Source organism: Alosa sapidissima, chromosome 8 (genome assembly GCF_018492685.1).
Source record: "Alosa sapidissima isolate fAloSap1 chromosome 8, fAloSap1.pri, whole genome shotgun sequence".
Lineage (NCBI taxonomy): Eukaryota > Metazoa > Chordata > Actinopteri > Clupeiformes > Clupeidae > Alosa > Alosa sapidissima.
In genome coordinates, this window is record NC_055964.1 from 25,964,263 (window position 1) to 25,981,753 (window position 17,491).

Here is a 17,491-nt window from a genome sequence, read left to right on the forward strand (position 1 = left end):
GGTGATCTCCTCCACTGACCTGCAGAAGGAGATCGTGGAGGGAGAACGGGTGAGTCATATGGCTACTGGCCGTCATAGCCGCTCATGTATCTCCGTGAGCCCTGTTGGGGTTTGTGTGCTAACTGAGTTTCCCCCTGCAGGGCGCTGCAACAATTAAAGAGTTTTACGCCCGCAACTCGCGCTGGACTGAAGGACTCATCTCTGCCGCCAAAGCTGTGGGCTGGGGCGCAACTCAGATGGTGTAAGTACACGCACGCACACACACACACACACACACATAAAACTCTAACATCTCTACATGCATACACTTGCCTCCGGGCATATTTTATGATCAGCTGCAAAACACTCTCAATGCCCATCTGTCCTGTTAAGGGACTCTGCGGACAAGGTGGTCCTGCACACGGGCAAGTACGAGGAGCTGATTGTGTGCTCGCATGAGATCGCTGCCAGCACCGCACAGCTGGTGGCCGCCTCAAAGGTCAGTGCTCTTTGTGCTCATTTCCCGTCGACATGGCTACTTTACCAGCAGGACACATCTTTCTTTAGACCAGATGCTGTTAAAAATGATTCATTGTTGACAAGATGGTGACTGTGATGATGTATGTAACAAGAACATTAACTGGGCTACTACAGATTAGGAAGTTTTAGCATGGAACAACTCAAACATTTTACCTCCATAGAGACATGCCATCAGACCTCTAACTGTTCATACTGTCATATGAATTTTCACACTCCCTGTGCATATGCATATTTGTTTGTGTGTGTGTGTGTGTGTGTGTGTGTGTGTGTGTGTGCGCGCGCCCTGTCATGTGTTTGAATGTGTGTGTGTGTAGGTGAAAGCGGACCGCAACAGTACGAAGCTGAGCACTCTGCAGCATGCCAGCAGGCGTGTGAATGAGATGGCTGCCAAAGTGGTGGCCTCCACCAAAACAGGCCAGGAGCAGGTGGAGGAAAAAGGTGAGGGGGGTGGGACTATGTGGACGTGTGGAATGTACCGTGTGTGCGCGTGCGTGTGTGCTTGTTCATGTGTGTGCTTGTGTTGGCATGTAGGCAAGGTTCTGATGTGTGTTTTGTTGGATCTGTTCTGCAGACACTATGGACTTCTCTGGCTTGTCCCTCATCAAACTTAAGATGGAGGAGATGGAGTCTCAGGTAAGGCCTCTCTAAAGATTTCTGTTACTGTCTACCGCTTTCTTTGGCGTGTGTGTGTGTGTGTGTATGTGTGTGTGTGTGTGTGTGTGAGAACTCCACTAAATCTTCCTCTTATTTCTTGGGCCAGAACAGTATGACAAAATGGCATATTACTCCACTGACTCAAACTGAGTGAACCATAGATAAGTGCGTGTGTGTGTGGGCATGCACATCTATCTACCTGTGCTGTGAGGATGTGTTGTCTATGCAGTGTGTGTGTAACCTTGTCTTCCTGCTTTGCTTTGTTGTTCAGGTGAAGGTGCTAGAGCTGGAGTCTCAGCTGGAAAATGAGCGCTTGCGTTTGGGCGAGCTCCGCAAGAAGCACTACGATATCGCAGGGGTTCCCCTGGACGCTGCCGCCCAGGATAATGGCCTACGCGCCGCCTCTCCCTCGCCAGCCGCCCCCCCCTCACCCAAGCCCTCCAAACCAAGCCTCATGAAAAAGCCTGCTCTCGCCAGCAAGCCCAACATCCCCCCCAAGTCTGCGGTGAGTAGCACACAGTAGGTCAGCTGTCAGGGGACCAGCAGACTAGTCAAGAAAACTGTATGCAGTCAGAGTAGCATGTAGTAATTATGTGTAAGTGTGTGAGGAAATGTATTTATTTGTGTAATAGTAACAGTGTACAACATCTGTTGTGCAGCAATATCTCTACAAATCACAAATACAACTCTGTTCCATCATTTCATCATTTCAACTCCCTACTCTTAAAACCAATCACCATACGTTGATTCTCTCAACATTTTGTCAGCACTCTTACAATGAACACTTCTGGGCAGATGTGTCATGTCTAATAATGGAGATGAAGTCAGATTAGTATTTATGGTCCTAATGCAGTAGAGACAGGTATTGCTGTAATAATAATAATAATAATAATAATAATAATGTGATGCTGTACAACCCCAGAGGGCCTCTCTGGGACCAGAGCGTCCGGCCAGACAACAGGGTGGACATAGTGTGTGTCTGCTGTAGGTTTCACATGTGTATCTTTACGCATTAATATCCAACTGCTCTCCTTTGTTTCTCAGTTCAGGTAAGCTAACGGAGGACCGCATGCTGATGCTGACATGGACCGAGGTCCAAAGAGGAGTTCTTCTCTCCTCCTCCAATCTGTCCATCCCTATATTACTCCTTTCCTCCCCCAATCTGTCCATCCCTCACTCCTCTCTTCCCCCAATCTGTCCATCTCTATATCCCTCAGATGAGGACTCCACTGGTTGACTTAACAACTGGATTTATCACATGTCATTCAATATAGGTCCTCATTTGTGTCCGAACAACTGTTACTGTTTTTTAAAAAGGGAGTTTTGGAGGAAAAAAGTGTATGTATCCACTGCAATATATGATGATGAAGGGCAATTTATGAAGTCTGTGATGTCACTGAATTTGTTTTTTTGTGTGTTTTTTCAGTTTGTACACATATATAGTCATTTATAATTTGTTGTGTTTTTATGAATGGGTGTGTGTTTGGGCACTTCAAGTGGAAGCACACATTCTTTCTCCTCCTTTCTCTGTCATTTTTTTTATCCCTTTCTGTCAGTCTACTTTTATTTTGGCCACTCAGGACAAAGCCTTTGAATGAATCCCAGTCTTTTCCACCTCTTGGTTATGTAGAGGATCCATGTTCTAGTCCATATCAGGATTTGTGCTTGTGTTGCCTGGATGTACACCCTCAAAGTCCTGCACAAATAGAGATGACACATTCATATTCAGGGAGGTGTACATCATATTGTAATGAGGTTATGTGACTGGCTAGTGTAGCAGTAGATGGATGTACACTAACTGACTGATTTAAAATGATCTATTGTAACTTTGAAGTATCGAGGGAAAATATACAAGGTAAACACAGACTTGTGGGGGAAATTGTGCCTTTCTCTCTTTACATGAGACTTTTAAATATTGATGGTATAGTTTTTATATTCTCACTCCTCTGCTGCTCTGTGGGGCATCTATACTCGTGGGCAGTTCTCTATGGATATATGGAGACTCATAGTGGTAGTGTAATGCATAGCTCTGCAGTGCAGGTGTGTATAGCTCACTTTAGGCTCCGTAGAATAGTGTCACTGTCTGGCCTTCATCAAACTGCGTTCAACTGCGTTGCCATAGCTCTGTACGTGTAATAAGAAGCATATTCCCTACACTTAAGAATTCAAGTGTGTCACTTAAGCACACGTGATTGGTTTGTCTGCATGATTGAGTCGCATCAATCGGCTAACCCCTCTTCAAAATCCCTAAGCCCTTTAAGATTGGGTGTGTTCATTAAACATATTTTTGGTTTGTTCTGTTTGTTATTCCTTTGGTGTGGGTATCTGAGATTGGGTTTATGTTGGTACTGGAAAATTCTAGAATGCTGTGCATATCTACTGAGGGTCTGTCAATGTCTGGGGCCTTTTTAAGGAGATGCCTATTCTCTCTTTCTGAAAGGGGTCTTATAAAAAAAAAAAAAAAATGCTTTCCTTTTTGTGTTCACTCCTCATGTCTTTCTAAGAAAACATGTCTTTATATACTGAAATCATATTAATATATTTTAGACTGTGGTATCCTGAAATTAAATAAATGTACATGTAAAATGAACATTAAACGTTTATGAAAGAAAGGTTTGTGTTTTGTAACATATTTTTATGATGTTTTGTGATAGAAATGGTCTAGAATTAAGAATATATTTTTATCTTCAAATACTGTATTCAACCCTAAGGTAAACTTGGCTGGGCTGTTTTTTGACATTTCAAAACAAACCTCAGAGATTCAGAAATAAGCCTTTCCAAAAGTTCGTATCGTATCTTCTCTCTAGATAGACATCCTTTTAAACTAATTCAGGATTTTTAGCCTGTTATATTGATGGACCGTATCATAGGCTATAACATTGGTAACGTCTGGTTTTTAATAATTCGTGCAGCTGTTTGTCATAACTTGCCTCATAATTTCAAGCACTACATGTACCCTTCTCAGACATGCGCAGAAAGTTGACTTCAGTCTGGCATGAGCGCTGTGAGCACTCGCCAACTTGTTGCATTCTGTAAATGTGCTAGACTCTGCATGTTGCGGCGCGACTGATTTCAAACTCATGCGAAAATGGCCTTAGGACGCGCAGTAATTCCTCATTATCGAACACGAAAAACAGGTAAAACGATAATCGGTCTTCCTGTTGGTACGATGACATTTGAATGTCAATGCCGCGGATTCGTGTCTTCGGAGCGTTTGGTTTAATATAACAGACTACTATATGTTTTGTTGGTGATCTATTTCGAGGTCTTGATCATGGATAACTGTGGCAAAGCGCTGGAGAAAAACCCAGCGGATTTGACGGTCATGGATGTTTACGACATTGCAGCTGTGATGGGCCAGGAGTTCGAGCGTATAATCGATCAATACGGCTGTGAATCGTTGACCCGGATCATGCCCAAGGTAGTGCGGGTTCTAGAGATTCTGGAGGTGCTAGTGGGTCGCAACAATATCAGCGCGGAGACCGAGGACCTGCGTTTGGAACTGGACAGGTTGCGACTGGAGAGGAGAGATCGCTTGGAGCGTGAGAAAAGACACCAAAAGGTTTGTATTGACTCTTGGGCAGCCTAACAGCACGGATCCAAGTTATCAGGTTATTCCTTTATATTTCCCTCGGGTTGCTGTTTAACTTTTTGGGTTAATGTAGGTTACTTTTCAACATCTGCGTTTTATATCTGTCTGTCGCCTCCCTTTGGCAGGATACATCAACCTAGTAAATCAGGTTACAGTATTGAGACGGAGACACACTGTAGGAATAACATATGAACCCATGACCTGTCAAACTAATTCTGATGAAGCCACTGATTTGAAGACGAGTCGAAGCACGATTGGAAACGTCTAGTGCGTCATGAAAATGTTTTTTTGTAGTGCGTGAACGCCACTTTTCCAGAAAAAAATGAATTGAGATAGACACAAACACCTATGTTTACAACTAGGCCTACTAGACTCAAACTGCAGAGAGGAGAATCGGCTATATCAGTCTGACTATGGTCCTCTGGAGATGTGTAAAATCTTCTCCAGATGTCTAGAAATGGGTCTAGGTCAGAGTCAGAAAGAGGCGGAGGAGTGAAAGTGTTTACTTGTAGTGATGTGTGTATTATAATGGGTTGATCTTGGCTAGTAGGTGTGCGTCACTGAATTTTGCATGATTGAAATTTATATACAGCAGTCTACCCAGATATGCAGAAGAGGGAACACAAGGAAGTGGCCTTGGAATGAGAGCATATGCATTGCATTATCAATCTCAAAAAGTCTTCTGGAGCACTGCTTAAAAAAAAAAAAACATTTGTCATGGTTTGAAAGTCAGAATGTTGCAACATGCATTTTTGTTGTAATTATAGTGAGACTAGTGTGAAACTTGGCATTACCATAACACTTTCATTAAAACTCATTGTGTGGATAACAGTGACATGGTTATGTCCAGGGCAATATTAGTCGTCTGCTGTGTAGGCTTTGCATGTGTTTGTTTTAAATTGTGGATTTCTTGGAGACTGATCTGGTGATGGCCAGGGTAGGTTCTTACTTGCACGTATGTGTGTGTGTCTCTCTCTCCCTCTGTCTGTGTGTGTGTGTGTGTGTGTGTGTGTGTGTGTGTGTGTGTGTGTGTGTCAGGAGCTGGAGCTGGTGGAGGATATGTGGAGGGGAGAGAGCCAGGAGCTGTTGTCTCAGATTGCAGAGCTGCAGTCTCAGAATAAGGGCCTCATGAGCAGCCTGGCTCTGCGGGACAACCTCTCTGACCAGGAGAAGCTGCAGCAGGACGGTAGGGCCGCACACACACACACACACACACGCACACACACACACACACACACACACACACACACACACACACACACACACACACACACAGCATATAAGCCACTGAAACACACATTTGTCCACATGTCCACATTTTTTACAGAAAAACACTGCTCACATGTAGCTTATGAAATAATGGTATGCACATGCAAAGTACTTTTTCTGCAAACAAACTATGCATTTTAAAGACTCATGTGAAGTATACTTTGTGTAACACTTGACGCACAACCACACAGAAATCAACATTTTAGAAAATATAAAATCTCTCTTGTACCACACACACACACACACAGAGGTTTCTGTGCCAAAATTACAGTAAATTACATTTTGACCATATCATTATCAGAATATCCAGAAGTACAGCTGACCTATCATCACTGTTCTGTTTTTTATGTCTAAAAGAGGTTTATGAAACAGATGAAACTGTGTGTGTATCTGCATCCGTGTATCCGAGCTTGCAGGCGTGTAACCTGATGATGTATGTCGCACACATTCCATTCCAGCTAGTGAGCGACATGCTTACTGTGACCCACTCATTTTCTTTTTGTCACACACCGCACCTCACACAGACAGCAAAGAAAATGAGGAATGCAGGGCTACATTCTGTCTGTTGTGTGTGTGTGTGTGTGTGTGTGTGTGTGTAGGCCTCTGAAGTCTAAAAACAGTCTAATTGAAGAGAGGACTGTCATGTGATGTTCAGTGAATCACTGCGGTGCAGAAGGAACATGGCTTAACGTATCTGCTATTGATGATCAAGTCACTTTCACTCACAACAACAACAATAACAACAACAATTACAACTCGGCACTGAAAAGCAAGTTATCTTGTCAGGTCTCTACTGTGGTGTGTTTGGGGTGAGGGTGTGCAAGGCTACAGGAAGGAGGGACATACATACAGTAAATGGGCTTAGAAGAAAGACATGTAGGGAGAATGTTTTAAGAAGAAGAAAGACATGTAGGGAGAACGTTTTAAGAGGAAGAAAGACATATAGAACGTTTTAAGTTACACTGCCACTATGAATATGCATTTTCTAAAATTTCCCTCGGGATTCATAACACCCTGTCAGTTATCATCAGTTTCTTCCTAGGTCCCATGTGAATCTGAAGTTTATAACCATGTAGTGCAAAGTAAAAGAGGTTTCATTTATTTTGAATAGTGCAATGTGGACCATTCAATGATCAGTCACTGGTTATTTCAAAGTTCATTATTTGCATGGCTAGTAATGTTTTTGGTTTGCTAGTGTGCGTGAGGTGAGTGAGTTTCTGTCAAAGTCTCTCTGGGTCAGACGAGACGTGTCAGGTGCCGAGGTGTCTTTGATCACTGCATCTCATATGATCACACCAGCTGTGCGAGTCTGCCCCACACGCACACCGTGGAGCAAGCAGTGAGTGTGTGTGTGTAGTGTTCGTGGTGTGTACTAGAGCACTGGTGTTACAGCAGTGTGGTTAGTGTACAAGTAAACGGTGTATTCCATGCTTAACTCCTTGTTAAGGGGACACACACACCTGCTTCCACACTGACCTCGTGTCTAGACGAGCTGTGCCCTCTTACCACAAGGCCAGCTCGATCTAAACATTCTCATCCATGGCTAAATGATACCCTCCGATCGCAGCGCACCAAACTCAGAGCCGCGGAGAGGAAATGGCACAAATCCAAACTAGCTGACGACCTCAAAAACTACCAGACACTCCTGACCTCCTTCTCAGCCAGCATCACTGCTGCTAAGACTGCTTTCTACAATGACAAAATCAACAGCGCTACAGACACTCGAAAACTTTTCTCAACCTTCAAATCGCTACTCAACCCTCAGCTACCTCCTCCTCCATCCAGCCTTACTGCAGATACCCTCGCCTCATTTTTTACAAACAAAGTGGCGGCAATCAGCAGTCAATTCTCTACATGCCCACTCAACGCATCTGACTCAGATACCGCACTCCTACAACCTCTAGGGACTGCTGGAACATCTTTTTCAGCATTCATGCCTCTCTCCGAGAGTGAAGTGTCCAGACTCCTGACATGCAGCCGTCCTACCACATGCTCGCTGGACCCTATACCTACGAGCCTACTTCAGTCCATCAGCCCGACCATCGCTCCAGCTATCACACATGTGATCAATGCCTCGCTAACCTCCGGCACATTTCCAACAGCGTTCAAAATAGCCCGGGTAACACCGTTACTTAAGAAAGCTTCTCTCAACCCTGCTCAAGTCGAGAACTACCGCCCTGTCTCACTACTGCCTTTCCTATCCAAAGGCATTGAACGAGCAGTCTCCAAACAGGTCTCTGACTTCCTTTCACAGAACAACCTTCTGGATCCAAATCAGTCTGGGTTCAAAAGCGGCCACTCTACTGAAACGGCTCTGCTGTCTGTAACAGAAGCCTTAAAAGAAGCCAGGGCGACCGCTCGGTCATCAGTACTCATTCTGCTTGACTTATCGGCTGCCTTTGACACGGTTAATCACCGTATCCTTCTCTCTATACTCGCTGACATGGGAATCTCCGGTTCTGCTCTCTCCTGGTTTGAATCCTACCTCACAGGACGCTCGTTTAACGTATCATGGCTTGGTCAGCTATCCGCACCTCACCATCTCACCACAGGGGTCCCCCAGGGCTCAGTGCTGGGCCCCCTCCTCTTTGCTATCTACACCACCTCCTTGGGACAGATTATCCGTTCGCACGGCTTCTCATACCACTGCTATGCAGACGACACACAGCTCTATCTGTCCTTTCCACCTGACGACCCCCTGGTTTCAGCACGGATCTCGGATTGCCTTTCAGACATAGCTACATGGATGAAGGCACACCACCTCCAGCTGAACCTCTCAAAGACTGAACTGCTGGTCATCCCAGCTAAACCTACCATACACCACGACATCAACATCAAATTTGACTCCCTGTCTGTTTCACCGACCAGGACTGCAAGAAATCTAGGAGTTGTTCTTGACAACCAACTAAACTTCTCGGATCATGTTGCCTCAGTCGCCCGGTCATGCCGTTTTGCACTCTACAACATACGGAAAATCAGGACTTACCTGACTCAAGATGCTACCCAACTTCTGGTTCAGGCAATAGTCATCTCACGACTCGACTACTGCAATGCCCTCCTGACAGGTCTCCCAGCCTGCGCAGTGAAACCACTTCAGATGATCCAGAACGCGGCGGCGCGCCTGGTCTACAACCAACCCAAAAGGGCACATGTTACCCCGCTGCTCATCCAGCTACACTGGCTACCTATGGCGGCCCGCATCAAATTCAAGTCTCTAACGCTTGCCTACAAAGTAGTCTCCGGTTCTGCTCCCACCTACTTGAATGCCCTCATACAGACTTACACTACCTCCAGACCGCTGCGCTCCTCTGACGAACGACGTCTAGCTCTACCACCGGTACGCTCAAGCCAATCCAAACTTTTCTCATCTGTTGTTCCTCGTTGGTGGAACACACTGCCAGTTCCTACAAGGACAGGGACATCCTTTTCCACTTTCAAAAAACTCCTGAAGACCCAGCTCTTTAGAGAACATCTACTCTCATAGCAACACTTACAACAAGTCTTACTGATCCTAGCACTCACCAGCCGTTTTAAACTGACAAGTAACTGTTAAAAACAGCACTCACCGACGCACTTATTCTTACTGTACTCTAATGTTTTTTTTAAACTGTCCTAAAATTGTGAGAATTGTTCTAAAAACTTACTGTTTACCATGTTGTTAGTCGCTTTGGTTAAAAAGCGTCAGCCAAATGTAATGTAATGTAATGTAATGTAATGCTAGTCCTCTTCTGGAGTGCAAGTGAGGGTCTATGTCCACGGAGTTCAGTACATTGTTTTTCTTTAGCAAAATGTTGTTTTAAAAAGCATTTCAAAGTAAGGGATGAGCTATGAGTAAAGGATAATGTGTTGTCCGCCAGCCATTCTTGAAAAATATGCCACAGCAGAATGATCAGGACCCTGACATGCAGCGATGTGGAGAGAATGTCATATCTGATAGCACACGGCATGTATGTACCCTGTGGCACTAGATGTGCGTGATAATGTTGACATATACCTATAAGCGCGCCACATGATCTAAACTTTATGGCCTCTCTATGGCTATATATCTTCTGTCTATAACTTATATAGCTTCAAGTCCATTTCTATCATGATTTGTAGATTTTGTTGGCTAAACAACAGTAAACAATAGACATGAAGGCATTCACATCAGTATATTGGGTGGACTGAAAATATATGTAACTGATCTCTATAAATATTTGAAGAAATGATTGTAGATGAAATAGACCAAACTAACCTGGTTTGCATTATGATGTGGACAACAGACTTAACATACTGTATGGAAGTCAATTCCAGCTGATGTAATCCATCAGTGACTATGATTGAAATGTCTGTATGGTGTATGCTGCTAACTACTTGTTACCTGTTACTGACAATTGGTAATGTTGGCTTATAGGTGGGAGTATGAATATTGTAAACAGACATGATCAGTTATCAGTTAATCGCTCAAAGATATAATCAGTTATAGTTTGTGTCTTGTTTGTGTATACTGTGATAGAGTGGCCCATTTGTGGTCTGTGGAAAGTGTCTGTGCTCTCCAATTGTAAAGAGAGGGATATATTTATGTGGGGTCATGCACTATGACCAGAGAGGGGGTTTGTGTGAGTCTGTGTGCGTGTGTGTGTTTGTGTCAGTTCACTATGTACACAGAGTTAGATGAGTCAAATTTACCTCAGACGAAAGAGGAGACTATTTTAAAACAGGACAGAAATACAGGCCTTACGTGTGTGTCAATGTGTTGCCCACGGAGACATGCTATATTTATTCTCACAACCTAAACACACCCTGAACACTCCCAAATCAGGCTGTGCCAAACACAGTTCTGTGTATGTGTGTCTTTTTGATATACAGTAGTCATTTGATAAAGAAGTATAGGGGCTTTTAAGCATTGTTTGAGATGTTTTTAAAAAGCTTTCTAATTATAAATGTGTGTGTGTGTGTGTGTGTGTGTGTGTGTGGTATGCTCAGGTATGTCAGAGAAAGAGAAACAAGTTGTGAGAAAGCTGAAGGAGGTGGTTGACCAGCAAAAGTGTGAGATCCAAAACAAAGATCATGAGCTCATGCTGAAGAGTGAAGACTTGGAGGCCGTGAGGAAACGCACACACACATACAAATTCACACAGCAGCAAAACCCCAAAAAGAACACCACATTCTTACCTCGCACCTTTCTGTAATAATAAGTTACTCATTGTGTGCTCTAAGTATTTACATTTGAGATTTGTCCCTCTACCCCCCCCCCCCCCCCACACACACACACATACACACATACCCACTATCAGCTCCAGATGCAGCAGCACAGGCTGATGCGGATGAACCAGGAGCTGCGGCAGCGCGTGGGGCTGGTGGAAGCGCAGGGCAAGGCGGTGATCCAGCAGCGCTCCCAGCTGGAGGCCGAGGCCCACGCGCAGCAGCAGGAGCTGGGGGAGCTGCGCAGGGAGCTGGCCCGCCTGAGGGATGACCGGCAGGAGGGGGCGCCGCTGAGCGCGCACACCACCCCACAGACACAGAGGAGACGCAGGGCCAAGAGGCCGAGCACAGTGGAGAAGGAAAAGGTTGGGAAGCTGCTATTGTTATTTGCCGCTCTGTCTGTGCGGATGCACTTAAAGACCTGGTGTAGCAGAGAGTATTTGTAGAGCCAGTAAATGTCTGACAAGGTGTGGATGTATGCGTGTGTGTCTGTGTGTGTGTGTGTGTGTGTGTGTGTGTGTGTGGTATGAACATGGAATCTTTCAGCCCTGTTTTGTGTTTGTGTGCAGAAGCGCCAGCAGCCCCCTGCAGAGGCAGCTGCAGGAGCGCGCTCAGTGGAGGCCTCGCTGTGGGTGGAGTGTGGGATGGATCAGGACTTCCTGTCTCAATGCTGTGGCCCTGCAGACAGCCCAGCCCACCCGTCTGTCTCCCACAACACAGGCTCCTCCTCCCCCTCACCTACACACAACACCAGCCCTGGCATTGAAGATGAGGAGGTGTCTGATTTGCTATGGGTAAACAAACATCTCCCAGTCACTTAAGTTGACCTGTGCTTGTGCTTGTCTCACAGTGAATGTTTGCATGCCAGTGGCTGAGGTCATTTCCAGTTCAGGTTCCCATGCTCTGACTCTTTGTTTGTTTTTTCGTAAACTAGATCATACTTTGTCAAAATAAAGAATCAGATAGAACAGCAGTGTTTTACAGTTCTCAGCATTTCTGCTATTTAATTGCTATAGAAAGGATTTTGTTGTATAAGGTCTTCAGTTATGCCTGGTTTTCAGCTATCCCTGGCTCTTAAATAGGATTTGTTCCCACTGGCAGTGTGTTTTGTTTGTGCTTGTGTATGTATGTATGCTGCGTGTGTTATGTCTATCTCATGACATGTATTTGGTGTGATGGTGGTTCCCTCAGTTAGCCCCTACTGGTCCCACGGAGGACATTTGAAGACCTTTCAACTGTAATTAATTAATAAACAGCATTAGCCGCTGTAGTCTTCAGGTAATTCCACAGATGAGCATCAGCTTGTTTGAGGGTTGAGTTGTGTTTTAAGGCCACTGCTGTGGTCAGGCCAGTGACTCGTTCCATGCATGTTACCCTTCTATAGGTACAAGGATGAATATGTGATTCAGCCCTTTAGTTTGCTCATTAAGCTTCAGTCAGAAAAAACCTCAGTCAGTATGTTGAAAATGTTCCAGGCCTGCAAAGGCTTGTGGTGACATTGACAGTGTGTGTGTGTGTGTGTGTGTGTGTGTGTGTGTGTGTGTGTGTGTGGGTCACCACCAGGAGGCGTTACAAGAGGAGGAGCAGCAGGAGTTGGACGTTGAGCAGGCCGGCTCTGGCCGCTCCAGCGTGGAGCAGGGGGAGTCCAGCCCGCCTCGCTTCACCCTGCAGGACCTGCAGGAAGTGCTGCAGGAGCGCAACGAGCTCAAGTCCCAGGTGTTCATGCTGCAGGAGGAACTGGCCTACTATAAAAGGTGCACTCAATGGCACACACGCACACACACACACACACACACACACACACACACACACACACACACATACACACATACTCACTTCAGTAGGTTTCAACTGACACACACACTAGGAATGAGATCCGACTCACACATTACATATTCTTCTCAACTTTGGAAGGGATACAAGTTCACAGCCAATAAATGTGGTGGACGCTATAGGCTACATGCTTATATGTATTCTTCATGAAAATGTGCCTATATGAAATAACTGACTTTTCCCTTTCAGTGAGGATCAGGAAGAATTCTTGCTTCCCATAAATCCAATGCCCTCAACGCCACCATCCCCACCGTCCAATGAGCAGCAGGAGTCTGGGATCAAACGCTTGTAAGCTCTGTACTCACGAACCTTGATCACTGTTAAAGCTGCAGTTGGCAAGATTTTTTTGATCATATTCACTGAAACCGACACTATGCTCCGACAAAACAACATAAATCAGCCAGTTTTAGAAAAAAAAACGCACTTCTATCTCCACCTAGAGCCTATTATTTGTTTTGCAAAAATCCACAGCTCCCGGTTCTTCTGGTCCAATCAGAGCAGGGCTGTGTGAGATCTGACTGTCAATCACAGTCTGGTGTGCACTGACGAGCACATTTTTGATGAGTCGGTGCTCGGTGGTAGTGGGGGAGGGGCATGAGAGTTGTAAACATTCAAGATTTTGGCTAAGTCCCCTCAATCTGTCAGACTTGCCAACTGCAGCTTTAAATTATCTGTATTTTACGACTGAATATTATGTCTTAGGAATCAGGTTTTGTAGTGGAGCTTTCAATGAATTTTGTGTAGTTAACTTGAACAATTTCTTTTGCAAGGACAAGGTTAACGACAGCATGAAAATATACTTCTTGCACATATTCATACAAGACAATCAGTAAATAAATTTGGAGATTAATATAGACCTAGGCTTACGTGCCCCCCAATTTTTTTTTTAACAAAAGCCTGACGTAGTCAGAATTTGAGTCTGATACTGCTCTATTGGGACGGGATTATGGGGCGTGTTTCAAACAATACAGGGGGGGAACTGCACTCAATTGGATAGACCTATGTAACGGAGGCAAACTGAGCTAGCATGCTAGTTGCTCGTATATATCCTCACACCCCTAACCGCTGAGTTGGAAGCCTGGGCTTTTAGCTCAGTGGTTAGAGCGTTCAAATTCTACGCCGATGTGTGTTGAGGTGGCGGATTTGAGGGCCGTGAGTGGCGGACGAACCGATCTCTGTTACACCTAGCCAGTCGGAGCAATACCCTACTGTCAATCCTGTAGGAAGAACAGCCAAAACATCCTTCTTCTCGACAAATGCCGTTTTCTGATTGTTTTTTTCTTTTTTTAAAGTTATTGCACTGTCAATAATGTACAACAGAAGCGAAATCTAAACGTCTAACTTCTCTAGCAACAGGCTTTTGAATTCAATCGAAGCGCGCCCAGGTGACGTGATAGCCTAGGCACCATTGTTTATCTGTCCATCATCTTACATAAGCCCGCCCAGACAAATTGATTGGTGCGGTCGGTTCAAACTGCTTTGTGTGGGGCATAGATGCTTCTCAAATGTCCCGAATTCAGATTTTGTGGGCGGGGTTACATTCGGGCTGGCTTCCAGGCTAGTGTAGGATATCAGCCATGCTAAAATTTGGAAAATGTTGGAACAATTCCACACCCTTATTGAGGCATCCCTCCAATTTGGTTGTTAAGTCCGACGTCACTGCAGGCCCAACAGCTTTTTTGTCAAAAAACGTTTAGGCTATAGCGCAGCTAACCGGTTTTTGCAACTTGTAAACCTTGTCACCATCAGCTCTGTTTTAGTGAGAGTTAAACAAAACAAAATCACTTAACTTTAACAGAGTAATTACTGTAGCTGTGCAGACAGATGATACAATCAAGGGTAACGTCCAGGCTTCCGCAAAAAATAGGATTTATTAGGTTGAGGCAACAAGTGAGTAGTAGGATGACAATTTTCTTAAAGGCTACTCTGAATAGTGGAAAAAATGTTTATTTGACTGTTTTTGGAGAAAAAGAAAGCCGTTGGAACCGGAAAGGAATGTGTTATTCCATTATTTCATATTACAATAGAGTCACATATAAGTAGCGTATTCATTAATGTAATGCTTGTCAGTCCTCTTCGTTGACCCTTTTCGTGTCTCGCCATCTTCTCCATCTCTTCACACTGTTCCACTGTATGCTCTCTCTCTCTGTTCTCCTCCTGGGCAGGATATTTACGGCGGTCATGCCAATGGTGGCTGCAGGCTTAATAAGTGATGACCCCACACTGCTGCCAATCAGGAGGCTCATCTCATTTGTAAGATCGTTGACCTCTGTTTGACCTCAAAAGACTATTTGTAGTTACTGCCATGAACTGAATTCCATAATTGGCAGGAAACGCTATTATAAAATATGGCATGAAAAGCATGGCTGAGGCTGTTAAAGCTGAAATGTTGTTATGATTATGGTTATTATATGCTTATTACTAATATGTGAACTACTATTTATTCACACATAGTTGTCAGTGTCTGGGAGGGCAATTGTCTACATTTTGTAATTTGCTGCAGTTTTTTGGAAAGACTGAAATGTAACACATTCCTTGTTGATGCTCTGTCTGCTTTATGCTTTATTGAAATGGGGATGCATTTTACATTTTGGCCTTGTTAAGTTTGGTTACTGATCATGGCGGTAGTAATGCTTATGTTTGATTACACACAGCACACCATATGCATGTATAATTGATTCAGCATGTAATCAAAAACATGTTCAGCCATCAAGCCATCTGGCACCACAACATCAGAGATTGTAATATTTCAAATGATTATTAGGTCTAACCATGCCTAAATTCTCTATGTTTTCTGGGCTAAGTATAAGTATATATACATACTACTTTGATCCCATGAGGGAAGTTTGGTCTCTGCATTTATCCCAATCCGTGAATTAGTGAAACACACTCAGCACACAGTGAACACAGAGTAAAGTGAAGCACACACTAATCCCGGCGCAGTGAGCTGCCTGCTATAACAGCGGTGCTCGGGGAGCAGTGAGGGGTTAGGTGCCTTGCTCAAGGGCACCTCAGCCGTGCCTACTGGTCGGGGTTTGAACCAGCAACCCTCCGGTTAGTCCGAAGCACTAACCAGTAGGCCACGGCAAGTTGTGTTATACTAATGATTCAGCTTCACTTTCTAACCCTTAGGTTTAGAGTTATTTCCTGGCACAGGACATCAACTTTACCCATGAACTGTTCTAATGGAGGTGGTGACAGAAGATCTTGAGTCCACAAGAAGATGATGTATGCACATCAAGGAGTTCCCTTTATCCATGCAGATTCAGGATGACCTTTTTTAGACTGTTTTAGGCATGATCACGCCTTCTTTCTATGATCAATGTGCTTTCGTAAGTTTTGCTATGTAACGTTTTTTGAGCTGGCTGATTCTGTTTATTTATTTTATTGTTTGTTTTGTTTATCTTAAATATAATGCAACACTACAGGAGAACATGGGTGCCAATCTGGACAAGTGTACACTAAAGTGTACATGCAGTAAATGTCTATCATCTGCTGAACCCCCCCCCCAATACTACTTTACCAGTTGAGTTGCCAATGGGTGGCCAGGAAATGTGACATACGGGTTATTATGTGTATTAAAGGTATTTTACAAATGTGTTTTTCCCCACCACCATCCACAATGGCGTTGACAGAAAGAGTACATTGGCTAATTAAAAGATTCATGTTCACCCATAGGAGGGACGCTTATGTGGAGAGGACATCCATGATCATTACCACCTAATGATCTGCTAAGGAAGACCTTGAGACCAAAGACACTCTACCTACAGTATACTGTGGTGCTCATAGTGAGTTTGATAAACATGGTTTAAAGTGCCTTATGTAGTATAAGCAGAGGGATTAAAAGCTGTTTGTGCATATTATGTTTGTAGGTTGAGCCTATGTGTGTCTAACTAACAAAAAAGTGATCAATTGTATGCATGCTGATGAAGTGTTGATTTATTGCACTTGATGGTGAACAGATATGGGACTACCTGAGGATCTCCTTCTGACTGCTTCACTTAGATCTATGCATTTTTGTAACAATTCAAATATGGGCCTACTGATCCATGAGCCTTTTGTTTGTATCACCTACACTAGGCCATTAGACCATTTAAGAAGTCAATTGATACATATTTGACAACCAACAAAACAATATTTTGTTTTCAATTTTCAAATAAAACCTGTTGTGGTCTTTATCCATGGTGTGTTGCATGAAAGCTTTTCTTTACAGGACAATGGAGATCAAATTAAGGGCAACTGGGGGAAAACAGGCATAGGTAGGCCTAACTGGTAAGCTAGGCATATCAAATGACAAATCCAGAGGTAGGCAACCCTAGGTTCAATATGGGACAACACATTTGTTGTTGAGATGAGAGGGTTTGGAGCATCCTGCATCATCAATTTTAATTAATTTAATTTCAATTTTAATTAACAGTTACACTGTTTCTGTGCCAAGAT

At 44.1% G+C, this 17,491-nt stretch overlaps 2 protein-coding genes across 6 annotated transcripts in view; both read left to right on the forward strand.

Moving 5' to 3' along the window:
* hip1rb (huntingtin interacting protein 1 related b) overlaps nucleotides 1-3,785 on the forward strand; it is a 29,805-nt gene extending 26,020 nt beyond the window's left edge. For both annotated transcript variants that reach the window (XM_042101177.1, XM_042101178.1), the window contains 7 exons: nucleotides 1-49; nucleotides 141-241; nucleotides 373-478; nucleotides 834-957; nucleotides 1,091-1,152; nucleotides 1,445-1,678; nucleotides 2,218-3,785. The exon at nucleotides 1-49 is cut by the window's left edge and continues 14 nt beyond it. In XM_042101177.1, coding sequence (XP_041957111.1) covers nucleotides 1-49; nucleotides 141-241; nucleotides 373-478; nucleotides 834-957; nucleotides 1,091-1,152; nucleotides 1,445-1,678; nucleotides 2,218-2,226 — 685 coding nt within the window. In that variant the 3' untranslated portion in view covers nucleotides 2,227-3,785. The remainder of the gene's footprint in view (nucleotides 50-140; nucleotides 242-372; nucleotides 479-833; nucleotides 958-1,090; nucleotides 1,153-1,444; nucleotides 1,679-2,217) is intronic.
* A 392-nt stretch (nucleotides 3,786-4,177) lies between these two features.
* Nucleotides 4,178-17,229, forward strand: LOC121715897 (RILP-like protein 1). 4 transcript variants are annotated; one of them, XR_006033704.1, is made up of 10 exons: nucleotides 4,202-4,735; nucleotides 5,804-5,951; nucleotides 11,000-11,118; nucleotides 11,311-11,583; nucleotides 11,788-12,012; nucleotides 12,782-12,972; nucleotides 13,241-13,339; nucleotides 15,217-15,304; nucleotides 16,184-16,635; nucleotides 16,730-17,229. XR_006033704.1 is itself a non-coding variant. In XM_042101927.1 (9 exons), exons 1-9 carry the CDS (start codon nucleotides 4,262-4,264, stop codon nucleotides 15,326-15,328), a joined length of 1,431 nt encoding a protein of 476 aa, XP_041957861.1. In that variant the 5' UTR covers nucleotides 4,178-4,261; the 3' UTR covers nucleotides 15,329-15,941. The 4 variants fall into 4 exon arrangements, 3 of the variants coding, with proteins under 3 accessions (XP_041957861.1, XP_041957860.1, XP_041957859.1); XM_042101927.1 differs by lacking the exons at nucleotides 16,184-16,635; nucleotides 16,730-17,229 and having other exon boundaries at nucleotides 4,178-4,310; nucleotides 4,521-4,735; nucleotides 15,217-15,941; XM_042101926.1 differs by having other exon boundaries at nucleotides 16,184-17,229.
* The last annotated feature ends 262 nt before the right edge of the window (nucleotides 17,230-17,491 follow it).